General features: G+C 45.2%; 1 protein-coding gene across 1 annotated transcript in view; it reads left to right on the plus strand.

Annotated features, from left to right (window-relative positions):
- The window catches only part of GRK3 (G protein-coupled receptor kinase 3), a 60,337-nt gene that overhangs the window by 26,121 nt on the left and 21,286 nt on the right, over positions 1-12,930 (plus strand). The window contains 7 exon segments of the mRNA XM_039560844.1: positions 1,809-1,882; positions 4,540-4,641; positions 5,406-5,480; positions 6,435-6,496; positions 7,558-7,609; positions 8,219-8,310; positions 10,983-11,082. Coding sequence (XP_039416778.1) covers positions 1,809-1,882; positions 4,540-4,641; positions 5,406-5,480; positions 6,435-6,496; positions 7,558-7,609; positions 8,219-8,310; positions 10,983-11,082 — 557 coding nt within the window.

Consider the following 12,930-nt stretch of genomic DNA (forward strand, 5'->3'; position numbering starts at 1 on the left):
CTGCAGTTTCTGGCTGATCATTTTTCACTTAATCCAAGTGCAGCAGTAAAGGAGGAGATTTCCTTTGTGCTGCAGGGGAAGTGCAGGGTCTGTTGATAGAATGGGAGGTCGAAACAGAAACAATTCCAGTCTGAGGAACATTAAGCTCTAATTGGATTTTTCTGAGTCATAGAATCGCAGAATGGTTTGGGTTGGAAGGGACCTTAAAGCTCATCCAGTCCCGTGGGTAGGAACACCTTCCACTATCCCAGCTTGCTCCAAGCCATGTCCAACCTGGCCTTGGACACTTCCAGGGATGGGGCAGCCACAGCTTCTCTGGGCATCCTGTGCCCAGGGCCTCCCCACCCTCACAGGGAAGGATTTCTTCCATACATCTCACCTAAATTTCCATTTCAGTTTGAAACCATTCCCCCTTGTCCGGTCACTCCAGCTCCTGATGCAGAATCCCTCTCTGGCTTCCTTGTAGTCCCTTCAGATCTTGGAAGGTGCTGTGAGATCTCCACACGACCTTCTCTTCCCCAGGCTGAACAGCCCCAGCTCTCAGTCTGTATATTTTGGGTATATCTGGGTTTTTGCAGTGCAGTGCCAAGGGGCCTCGGGGAGGAGCAGGCCGTGTCCTGTGGCTGCATAAGCCTCTGATTGTTCCCTGTGCCATGGGCTTGGGAACCTCTTCTTTCTCTGCCATAATTAAATTTAAAAAGTTTGGAAAATACTAAGCAGGGCTGGAATGTTTGGCGTGGCCTTGCTGGAAATGTGTGTTGGTATATTTTCACACTCCTCCCACAGTTGTCTTTGTGGTTTATTGTTGTGTTTTTTTTGTTGTTTGTGGGTTTTTTTGGGCCCCAGCCAGGAGCTGGGACCAGGCCAGGGATTTTTCTTTCACTGCATTCAGCGCTGTTTGTGCCACTCTTCAGTCTCTTAATTACCCAATCTTCTTTGGTTCATTGTCCTAGAAAAGTTCAGTCCATTCAGCAGGATTCTGCTCCGTGCTGCTGCTGCTTCCATCACGGGGGGAATAAGGAATTTGAGTCAGCTCCCAAAGTTTCACTTTTTGTCCTCAAAAAGCCACGCTGGCAAGGAGAGGTGGTCTGGCTGGGGAGATGGGGGACTTTGGGTGGGTTTGGCAGTGATGGGGACATTTGTGACACAGATCCCTGCATGAAATTCCAGGGTAGCAGGTGCCAGCTCAAAGGCAGGGAAAGACATTGCTTCCATGGGATGAGGCTTGTGACAGTGCATTAAAATGCTCCTAATGGAAGATTCTCATCTGCAGCCTGCCGGGGTCATGCTCTAAATTACTTGCAAACGAACTGTAAGGACCCTGATGTAATTTATTGAGCAATAAAACCCATTAGAGGTAACATGAACCGGTAATTCTAAAATGGGAGTGCAGAAAAGGTTGTGCTTCATCAGTGAAATGTAGGTAAATCTCTTGCAAAAAAAAAAAACCCAAAACATGAATAGTATCTAGTTTTTACTGGGGTAAAAAAAAAAAAAAAAAGGAAGAAAATGTGGTCTGTGAAGAGGAAGAAGATATTTTGGTGCATTATGGAAATGCCTCATAAAATCCTCAGCAGGTGGAAGCAGTAATGGGCTTAATCCACCTGTGGGAGGTGAAGCAGGCTTGGGATCTTTTTGTGCTGGAAATGAAGAGCTGGGTGGGAATCAGAATCCTAAACCTTGGCAATTGGGGATGCTCACACAGGTTTACACAGTCTGTGGTGGAACCTGGGTGGTTCCATGAGCCTTTTTACAAGTCATCAGCGTAATGAGACAAGTTTTTCTGATTTTTCTGGTTTTCTTTCCAGGATTTTTGCTCTTTAAAGACTATTGCATGAATGAGATCGATGAAGCTGTCCCTCAGCTGAAGTTCTACGAAGAGGTGAGTGCTGGTGATGGAGGTTTGGGGCTGTGCAAGGAGCGAGGCTGAGGGAGGCTGTCCCACTCCTGCTCCGTCAGGGAATGCTGAGAGGCAAGGAGAGGGTCCATGGCGTGAAGCAGTGTGGACTGGTAGAAAAGGATCTGGGATGAAGTTGCTGGTGTTGGGATGACACTGAAACCCTTCAGGCCTTTCCCCAGCAGCCTTTTGCCTGTAGAAAAGCCAGCAGGGTACAGCTGGAGGGGATTGTAGGGTGGGAGCTGCCCAGATGTTTCAGGAGCCGCTGTGGCAGGGCCGCAGAGGGGACACGAGAGGCAGCTTCAGGTGGGTGAGTTGTGTCCCTTGTCACGAGATAGCCAGGGAAGGAGCTGACAGGCACTGTGCAGGGCATGTCCCAAAGGATCAGGAATTCCAAGGAATGCCCTGGTCCTCTCCAGCTTCCGCTGCCGCACGGTCCGAGCTCCATCACTCCATTCCCTCATTCATTCATTCATTCCCTGTTACATTTGTGACACTGAACAAACCCCCAGTGAATTCTCTCCCAGGTGCTGGTTTCAGGGCAGACATGCCCACGCCTGATGGTCAGGGTTAATTAGAGCTGGGGTGGTCTTGGCTGCCTCACTCTTGAGCTGATAATTTAACTTCTTTCTTGCTATCAGCGCAAACAGCTGGTATCAATTTGGAGGTCAGTCCTCAGCAAGACTCCATTCCCCCACTCAGATCAGATACCTGCTGTCAATAAAGAATCTTTTTCTATCATTTCCATCTCTCTGTACACTGAAGATATCACTGTCATAAGTAATCCGAAAAGGCCTCTTGTACCAGATTATTTAGCAAGATATTTTTAGCTGCCTCTTTATCTTTGAAACAATTCGAAATTGTATTTTTAGGTTATTAGCAAAGTGTTGCCTCAAAAGAATTTCAGTGCTTTGTCATGTACTTCTGGAAAAATCCCATTAAAGATATTTAAAGAGAGGTTCATTGTGTTTTCCTCTGTGGCATACCAGATCCAGGAGTTTTTCCTTTTTTTTATATATTTGATTTACTTGCTGCATTTATTACACATAGAATAATCTGAGTACATTGCTACATTAAAAATTGCTTGATGTAGAAGAGCTCCGTACTCCAGGGATTTCATATTGCTGCAGCTGGAGTCACGATCAGGCATTTAACAGGATGAGTGAGTCATCCCGATCAGTTTCAGAAGGAAAAGAAAAGGAATTAAAAAGAAAAAGGGGGAAAAAATAAAAGAAAAACAGAAAAAAAGGAAAAAAAAAAGAGTAGGAAAAAAAGAGCTTCTAAATACTTGAAAACAAATGCATTCTGATCCCAGTTTTTGAGGAGATCCTTTGTCTGCCCCTTCCTGGAGGTTGCCGGGGTGGCCTTGGGTACATTCCCTTCTCCCGGGGTCAGGAGTGGAGCTGCTGCCCAGGCACAGGTTGTGTTATAAATGGGACACTCCCAGGTGTGCCTGTTGCTGGTTTTTGGGATGGCTGGGGGGTTCTGCTGAGACCCTTCAGCGCTGGCTGTGGAATTGGGTGCTTTAACAACCAAACACTGAGGGACAGGAGGTTGTACTCAAGTAAGACGTTCAGATATCCATCAGGCTTCCTCCTGTACTGCTAATTATTTTGTGTCATTGCATTAATTAAAATTGTTTCTTGGGCAAAGATGTTTTGAGTCATTTTAATTTTAAATTGGTATCAAGGGGGAAGCAGCACAGATGGCAAATCGGGGTGGGACTGGTGCCTTATCATGTCAGCAAACAAGAGGAGTACAGCTAGAAAGATACGGAGTTTAATTAATGTTCCACCTCCAGAGGTAGGTTGGTTTCAGTTTGTCTCTTGATAATTGGACTCGATGATGTTGGAGGTTTTTTCCAACCTAAGCAATCCTGGGATTCTGTGGCACGGAGCAGATCTGCTCACTGACAGGGATCTGGATCCCAGGACTTCACAGGCTGGGAAGGTCTAGGAAGTCAGAGCTGAGTCTTTCCCCTAATGATCTTGCACAGTTTTTCACATTTTGTCACTCCTGGAAGAACTCTTTCCCTAAATATGCTCCAGAGGACCCTTGGACTTGGTGAACTTCTTGTTCTGGAACTGGTTGTCAGGTTTTGTTCTGTAATTGAACCATCTGGGATTGCTGTTGTTACACCTGGAACATGCTGATCTCCTACAGCACACCTGAGGAAACTTGATATATTTGGTAAAATTGTACTTTAGCCACCTTTAGGCTTCAAATCCACAGTGTAGCTGAACTATGTGAACATTTTGAAATGTGCTTGTTATTCTTTCTTGGACATCTGTACCTGATGTGCTGTGGTCAGGGAATCAGGGAATTGTTTGGGTTGGAAGAACCCTCTGAGCCCATCGAGTCCCACTGTTCCCTCAGCACTGTCAAGGCCACCTCTGAGCATGTCCCCAAGTGCCACATCCTATTAAATCCCTGCAGGGATGGGGACTCCACCAGTGCCAGCTGTGCCAGGGCTGGAAAATTCTAATATCAAAGAGAAATCTCAACTCTAACTGTGCTGTTACAGGTGATTTTTCATTAATAAAGAAAACTATAAAGTAAAGCTCCAGCCACAGTCCTGTTTTGACCCAATGGGTGAGAAATCATTAGAAAATGAGTGGTGTGTGCTTGCCCTTGTGCTGCAGATCAAGGAGTACGAGAAGCTGGACTCGGAGGAGGAGCGGCTGTCGCGGAGCCGGCAGATCTACGACACCTACATCATGAAGGAGCTGCTCTCCTGTTCCCACGTGGGTATCCTGCCCTTTTCCCCTTCCTGGCAGCAGGGATGGTGCAACACATCTGCTGTTCCATCCACAGGGTGCTCTGGGTTTGGCCAAATTCAGAATATTGCTTTTTTTATCCTTTCTTTTCTGAGGTGTAAAGGTTGACGGTGTGCTGCAGTTTTCACTGAACTTAGTGGCACGCAAAGGAAGGATCAGGAGATGTATCTGGTTTATGTTTCTTTAGACTAAATCTCTGTTTCCAAAAGGATGAAATTAAGTGGCTAAAGTCACTGAAAGTACAGTTTTCTCCAGCTGAAGTTTGGGCCCACTGATCTGTTCTTAACAGTTTCATGTGCTCTCATTTGAAAGAAGGATTTGCAGGGTGGTATCATGCTTTGGGTGGAGGGTTTAAGTGGTTTTTTGGGGTTTTTTTGCCAAAATGCATTATTTTGTTAGTAAAAAGTCCATGTCTGCTTCTGGCTCTGGAGCTGTGCCTGTAAATGGAATTTTTCATGGATTTGTTAAAGGAAGATCATCACCCCCTTTGATTTTTACCTTCCTCCTCTTCATCTTTCCCTCTCCTGCCTTTCTGCTTCAGATTAATCCTGTTATTGGATCATTCTGCACACTTCACACTAAAATTCACTCTAATACACCTGTGGGAGGCCTTACTGATTCCCCCTGGGGTCGGTGTTTCCATGTGAGGAAAAGAACAACAGTGCTGTGACCTGAAATGAAACTCCTGCCAGTTCCAACTGTTTGAAATCTTTCTTTTTCTTTTCCAAAAGCCTTTCTCAAAACAAGCTGTAGATCATGTACAAACACATTTAGCCAAGAAACAAGTGCCAGCCAGCCTTTTCCAGGTGAGCTTTCACAGTCTGAACGTTCAGCTTCTCTGACAGAAAGTGACTTTGTAGATATTATTTAAAGAGACAGAGTAAATGGGACCAGTTTAATTCTGTGCTGTAAGTGGGATTGAAATGCTTTTCCAAGTCAAAATTACAATTTGCTCTTCTTACCTATAATATTTTCAAGCACATTTAGAAAAGCAAACTGTACCTTGGTATGTGAACAGAAGAGTTTTTATAGTTGTGTAATTTTAAGCCATTAAATGATTTGGAGTAAATCACTTTCCATCAGGAAGATGCTCATCCTGTCAGGGTGAACTGAGCTGCAACAGTGGAGAAATTGTCTTATCCATCATGGGGGTGTTTGTAAGCTTGAATCTCTTTTATGTAAATCTGATGTATTTTTATATGCTGAAAAAATGTGGAGGTTGCCCCTGCCTGATCCCTCTTGTGCTCCTGAGCTGTTCTGGCTGTTGCCATGTGGTGATGGCAGTGCTGGGTGATGTCTCAGCACTAACTGGGGGGAGGTTGGGCCATCACACAGCCAGGGGAGGGATTTCCCTGGAAAAAGTCACCTGCAATTTGAAGGTGCTGATCTCTCAGCAAGGACAGAGAGGAGAGAAGCACCACAAAGATGAGGGAGCAGCTCTGGAAAGTTTGGATTGCGCAGAGGGTGACAATTTATTGTTTAAATACATTGGAAAAAAAGAACTTTTTGCCCCCACACCCCTGCCCCTGGCAAACCCTTAAGGTTCTCTAGCTCGTGAAAATACTTTGTGTTTGACTTCAGGACACCTGCTCAGTTTTCAAAAGCCAAATAAAGCTAAAATGCTTCACTGAGGCTTCTTAAGGACAACCCAGGATGTGCTGCAGCTGTGTGGGGCCAACAAGAGTTCTCTGTAATGGATGGGGTTGAAAAAAGCCATTTATTGTCTGCTTAAATACTAATTGTTTCCTCACCCTTTTTAGCCATATATAGAAGAAATTTGTGATAGTCTCCGAGGAAAAATATTTCAGAAATTTATGGAAAGGTATGAACATGGAATATTACCTGAATTAGCTGCCTAATGTAGTGGGAAGCCAGGTCCCTTCAGTACTGCTGTAAATAAGGCTAAAAATGGGTATTAATACACCATGAATCAGATGGAGTTTATCAGCAAGCTTTGTAAATACCCAGCTTTGTGGGACGACCTAACCAGTGTCAGGATGTGTGAGTGGAACAGCTGGAAAGCTGAGGGATTTCTCAGTCCCAGCAGGGAGAGGTTGGAGTTTGGGCTCCAAGGTGTGAAAAGGCAGAACTGGGGTTTTGGGGATATTCTCTGAGTGCCCTTCTCTGGTGTGGGACTGGGCCCCTTGCAATGAAGGTGTAATGAAGGATTGGAGGCACAAGTCTGGCTCAGCAGAGCAGCCCTTTCCTGCTCATGTGTCAGGCTCTGGAAAGCTCAGCTGCCACCCAGCAACACCCAAATCCACTCTCTAAACTGGTTTGCTGCTATTCTGTGATAATTATAAAAATGCCTCCATAAAGCTGTTATTTCTTACTTTGAGAATAAATACTTAATTATTCATGTAGGAATAAGCAACTGTTTTATTTATTTTTTTCCCCAAAGCCTGTGGTATTGCTGATGTTTTTCCTATTTTAAGATACAATGAATTTAAAACGTTCCTTGGAGTATATGGAGGTTCATTAACATAAATCCAGCTGCCTCTGTTTTCTTATCATTATCTTCCTCTTGCTGTAATTTAAATGTTTGTTGGTTCCAAACGTAGTTGTTTAAAAATCGAGAACCATCTTTGAATGGTTGAAAACCCTGTGAGAGAGGTGTGGGGACACACTGAGCCCTTACAGGGATAAGGTTATCTGCTCTCTTCCTCTCCCAAGGACGTAAAACGTGGAGTGTGCTCTGCCTGGGAATTGTTTTTCTTGGTGGGGGTGAGATTACAGTTGGTGAAAGGAAGGCTGTCATTTATTAAATACCACCCCACGCCCTAGCTCAGACAAGATTTTAAATATCAGAGTCTTGACATTTCCTGTAATACTCTACACAATAGTCTCAGACAACTTTTAAACTTTTTTTTTTTTCTTTTGCAGTGACAAGTTTACTAGATTTTGTCAATGGAAAAATGTAGAGCTAAATATTCATGTAAGTACTTACAAGTATATTTATCTTGTCAGAGGCTGATACAGGAAAGAGAATGTTCAGTTTCGAATCCTGCTCTGCAAAGGCCTCATTAAGGAGGGTGGTGGATGTCACTGCTCTGCTATTCTTAGGCACAGCCCTGATGATTCCTGTCTGGACGTCCCCTCTGCCTTCCTCTGTTAATAGAATTTTGATTTTTTAATGGCTGAAAGAGCTGAACTGCCAGAATTGCTGCTCTTTATCAGCCCCAATCCCTGTCCATCTCCCTTTCCCACTCCAGTCCTGCCATGATCCCAGCACCCTCTGAGCCCCTTCCCTTGGCCTCTGCTTTTGTTCCTCTGCACTTCTCTGTGACAACTTGGGCTGCAAAAATAGCCCTGAATGAGACTGGCAGTTTTTGGGAACATTCCCCTTATTCCTACTTCACAGTGTAGTGCTTCCAAGTACATGGAAATATCAACAAGAAGGGGCTGCTTTTCCAACACAATAGATGCAGTTGAATTACAGTTGAAGATCTCAACACATTCATGGATCATTTAGATGCTTTCACAGTAAGTTTTTTAATGGTGAAAAATGAAGGTTTTGTTTTGTTGTCTCTGTTTCCATTTGCAGCTGACCATGAATGATTTTAGTGTACATAGAATAATAGGAAGAGGGGGATTTGGTGAAGTGTACGGCTGCAGAAAAGCAGACACTGGAAAAATGTGAGTATCACCCACTCTGTGGCAGAGGTGATTGTAAACTCTGGACTGGTAAGGAAATCCTTTTAGTCATTTCCTAGGAAATCACTGGAAAGCAGCATCACGTTGCTGTAAAGTTCTTTGTGATGAAGTTTTATCCCCAGAGGTTCTGATTCCTGGGCACATGGAATGTCCTGTCAAAACTGCTGGAAAATGCACGTGTGTTAAAATCAGGTGTGTGTGCTCCAGCAGTTCCCTGGATCAGAGGCTGCCAGGGCAGAGGGATGTTCCTGTGGAAGCTGTGGTGGCTGCTCGGGTGTCACCTGCTCCAGGGGCAGCTGGGGGTGCTGCAGGAACCTGTCCCCAGTGCTGGGCAGTCAGGGCTGTGCCAGGGCCCATTCCCAGTGTGCTGTTCCCGATTTGGGGAATTGCATCAGTGCCTGCCCCATGTGTGGTTAAAGCAGTGATCCCTGCTGCTGTTTGGAAGGGGGTAGCCCAGTGTTGGGCTTGTGCTTCCCAGAGCTCTCCGTGGGAACTCCAGGGTCAACCCTGGGTGGTTTTTTATTCTTTTTGTGATCTCACCATTCACACACCTCACCTGGTCATCAGATTTCCATTTCTAGGCATCACTTTCCCATGATGTTCTGATCTGAACATCTGGGCATGGATTTAAGCAGTTGATCTCAATGACAATCCACTTCTTTACACCCCACCCTTTCATCTTGCTTTTCTCCTAACAATTCTAGTCCATGGCCCATCGTTAAACATTTCCCTTCCAAGTGAGCAGGGCGTCTGTGACGTGCCCTGTCTCTGGTTCCAGCTGGCTCCCCTGGCACTTGTGTGACATCCCTGACAATAATAAACTTCTGACTCTGAACAAGTGGAAGACATCTTAATGTTGCTATTCTTATATTCAGTATTTCTGCAGTGACTTCAAGTATTTATATTAATATTCTTACTAACAACGCTGGCTTTATTCTTGCTTTGGTACTTTTTGTCCGTGTACAATTCATTCATTTGTCCACATACAAAAAATAAACATTTTATTTAGCTTGAGGCACACTCAGCAGGCAGTTCTCAGAGTCACAGCCATCTCTGTGTCTGAGCAGGGCTCTGGCAGGAGGTGGATAAACCTTGAGAAGTGAGAAGGACAGGAAAAGTGAAGCAAAGGACAGGTTTTATCAGATATAAATAGAGCAAAAGGAAGTGAAATGTGGGAAAACCAACCTTCTTTTCCAAATGTGAAGCAAAAGTTTACATGAGGTTCAGCTTCTGGGTAGAGGTTTGGTTTAATTCTTTCTTGATCCAAACCTGTCTGCCCATCCCTAACCCAGATCCCATCCCCTCTAGATGGCTGCCTCTGCTGCACTTAGAGCCTGCAAGGAGCGTGGGAAGCCTCCCTCCCTCCCAGGTAACACGAGCAGTGTTCACTGAACACACACACACCTGAGCCTTCTGCCAGCCACCCCTGCAAGGACCTCTAGAGAGGGGCCAGAAGCAGGATGCAGCCTGCATTCCAGGGAGAGGGACAGCAGGACAGTGACAGACTCGATTTGGGACAGGTGCCCAGAGAAGCTGTGGCTGCCCCATCCCTGGAAGTGTCCAAGGTTGGACAGGGTTTGGAGCAACCTGGGCTGGTGGAAGGTGTCCCTGCCCATGGCAGGGGGTGGCACTGGATGAATTTAAGGTCCCTTCCCACTCAAGCCATTCTGTGATTTCCATCAGCCTTGAACATCCCCAGTCCCTCTCTCCGGTCAGGGCAGAGCAGGGCAGAATCAGAGGTTATTTTTACTCACCCTTCACAGACTCCTCAGCAAGAACACATGAATAATATTCCCAGTCTGGAAACTTAAAATTCACCCTCACTCCCCCACTCCCAACACGCTGATGTCAGGAATGACGTGGCTGTTTTCGGGAGCTGGAGCCAAGGTGAAGCCCTGGGGCTGGCTGGGGCTGGCACAGTGAGGCAGATGGGCATTGAAGCACTGCTGTAATGTGGCATCTTCCTAAAAATCCACGGGTGCCCATGTCTAGGAGTCTTCTGTGGAGGAGCACAAGTGTCCTTCTCACTGATAGCTATTAATGAACTCACCCAACGTCTTGGAAAAATACCCAGCCTGTATCATATCCTCCTGTGGTTGGTGGTTGTTAGGGTAACATCCTTTGTGAGCAAAATTGTATTAATTTGTGTAGCACAGATGGTAGAAGACTAAAAAAGCTTTCTTGTGTGTATCTGACCTTTTTCTGAGTAGAAAGAAAATTAAGGGGAAAAAAAAAAAATATATATATATATAAAACTCAGTGTGTGTTCGAGAAGATATTGCTTTCCTGGTAGAGTTGAAACTGTTGGAATTAAATGGAACCATAACAGAATTTCTGTTATTTAATTCCTATGGCAGATCCTTGCTTGTAGGTATGAGAAAATGAATATATGTTGTGTAATTCCTATCTCACTGTGATAGCTTGGACATGGAATTTTTTGTTAAAGCACTTTTCTCTGTTAGGAGGCTTCTGCTGGAAATGTATTAATTCTGGGAGGTTTTGGAGGTTTCATGCTTAGCCTGAAATGATGTTTTTAGTCCTGGGTTTAAGCTTGCTTACAGGATCCTGTGAATGTGCATGGCCTGGCTGCCAGTGAGTAGTACTGATAGAGGAGGTTTTTGTGCTTTTTCTGAATTGTTGTCTTTTTTTCTCAGGTATGCAATGAAATGTTTAGATAAGAAGAGAATTAAGATGAAGCAAGGAGAAACATTAGCCTTAAATGAAAGAATTATGCTGTCTCTTGTCAGTACAGGAGTAAGTATCACTATTTGTTATTCTTTCTTCCTTCTGTGTAATGGAAAAGCTGTTACATGTAATGCATATTCCATCAATTCCATTGTGTGCCATGCAAAAATTAACCCCCACTGGAGCCTCCCCCTGATCCTTGCAATGTGTCTGAAATGAGAAGGGAAAACCAAACTTGCTTGATCAGTTTGGTTCCTGCAGAATGAGCATCTTTGCTGCAGAGGCTTGAGGGGGTGCCTGTTTCTCAGGTAATTCATCCTCCTCCCCTCCTGACTTCTTAAATATCCTTTTTTTAACTATTTCTGTTTGAAACGTTTCCAAAACACGATTCTGTCTTTTAAAAAAGATTCCTTTTTTGCTCTAGTTACATAGTGCTTTAGTAGAATCTAAAGTGCTGCTGCAGAGAAAACTCCAGTTCATCCGCTCTTTCCTGTTACTCTGATATCCAATTCTTGGTTTTTATGTACTTCAGCTGAGTCAAGGTGTACCAAGCTGCTCTGCCTATCTAGTCTACTTATAAATTGCATTAAAATTGGATTAATTCAAATCGAGTACAAGTTGAAACCATCACTGATGTGTGCAAAAAGCCAACACCTGCCTGGCATTGGCTGCCCAGCCCTGGGGCCACTGGGTGGTGGCTGAGGTGTGTTGGGCTCAGAGAAATTCCAGGCAGGATTGGAGGTGGCTCTGCCCTCGTTGCAGTGACACCGTGGTTACCATGGCTACGGGTGATGCTGGCAGGAAGGTTCACTTCCCTCACCTTGTGGTGCATGAATTAAACGCTCAGTGTGGGAACACAGCCCCCGTTCCCAGCAGACACGGGAGGAATGAGGAGGAATCGTGAGTGGTTTTGTTCCAGGCTTGTACAAGAGCTGTGCAAAGAGCAGAATTCCCTGCAGTGGCAGCGAGCAAACAGTGGGATTTCTTCTCATGGACCAGGGCTGTGTCCCCAGAGATCAGAGGATTTTTTCTGTGGGACAGACCTTGAAGATCCTTGAGTCCAGGCATTATCCCAGCCTGGCCACCACTGAGCCAAAGCTCCAGGGAGACCTTAGAGCCCCTTCCAGTGCCAAAAGGGGCTCCAGGAGAGCTGGAGAGGGACTTTGGACAAGGGGGAATGGCTTCCCACTGCCAGAGGGCAGGATTAGATGGGATATTAGGAAGGAATTCTTCCCAGTGGGAGTGGGGAGGCCCTGGCACAGGGTGCCCAGAGAAGCTGTGGCTGCCCCTGGAAGTATCCAAGGCCGGGTTAGACGGGGCTTGGAGCAATCTGGGCTAGTGGAAGGTGTCCCTGCCTTGTGGGAGTGGAACTGAATGAGCTTTAAGGTCCCTTCCAACCCCAAACCATTCTGGGATCTGTGATTTATCCGTTCAGACTTTTTAATCAAGTTACCTGTTTTCACCAGAGATAAGTTGTGGCTTGTCCGTGTGTGTCAGGATTCCTGAAAACCAGTGGGGAGTAGGTCTGTAGCAGAGACTAGACAAGAAATTGAGGCAAATGAGTAATAATTGTCCCATTAACTTCAATTTGTGATTCTGTGGCTCCAGCACTGAATGTGAATTTGCATGTCTAGAGATTCAAAGAGAAAATAGTTCAGGAGCTGCTGGTGGAGGCAGCTTTCTCACAGGCCAGCACACATTGGGGCTTTGAGCAGGGGGAGCAGCAGGAGGAACCATTTATTTCTTTCATTAAGGATTGTCAGCTCATTAGAGTGACATTTCTTTCAGATTCTCAGGAATTTGAAAGACTTTGAAGAGAGGTTTTGTACAAAGTACTGCTCATTTAGGTCAGGTACACCTGGATAGCAGAGGCTGGAGCACTTGGAATATGCAGGATGAGATAGGTTTGAAAGTGGT

Source organism: Corvus cornix, chromosome 15 (assembly GCF_000738735.6).
Source record: "Corvus cornix cornix isolate S_Up_H32 chromosome 15, ASM73873v5, whole genome shotgun sequence".
In the NCBI taxonomy this organism is placed as follows: domain Eukaryota; kingdom Metazoa; phylum Chordata; class Aves; order Passeriformes; family Corvidae; genus Corvus; species Corvus cornix.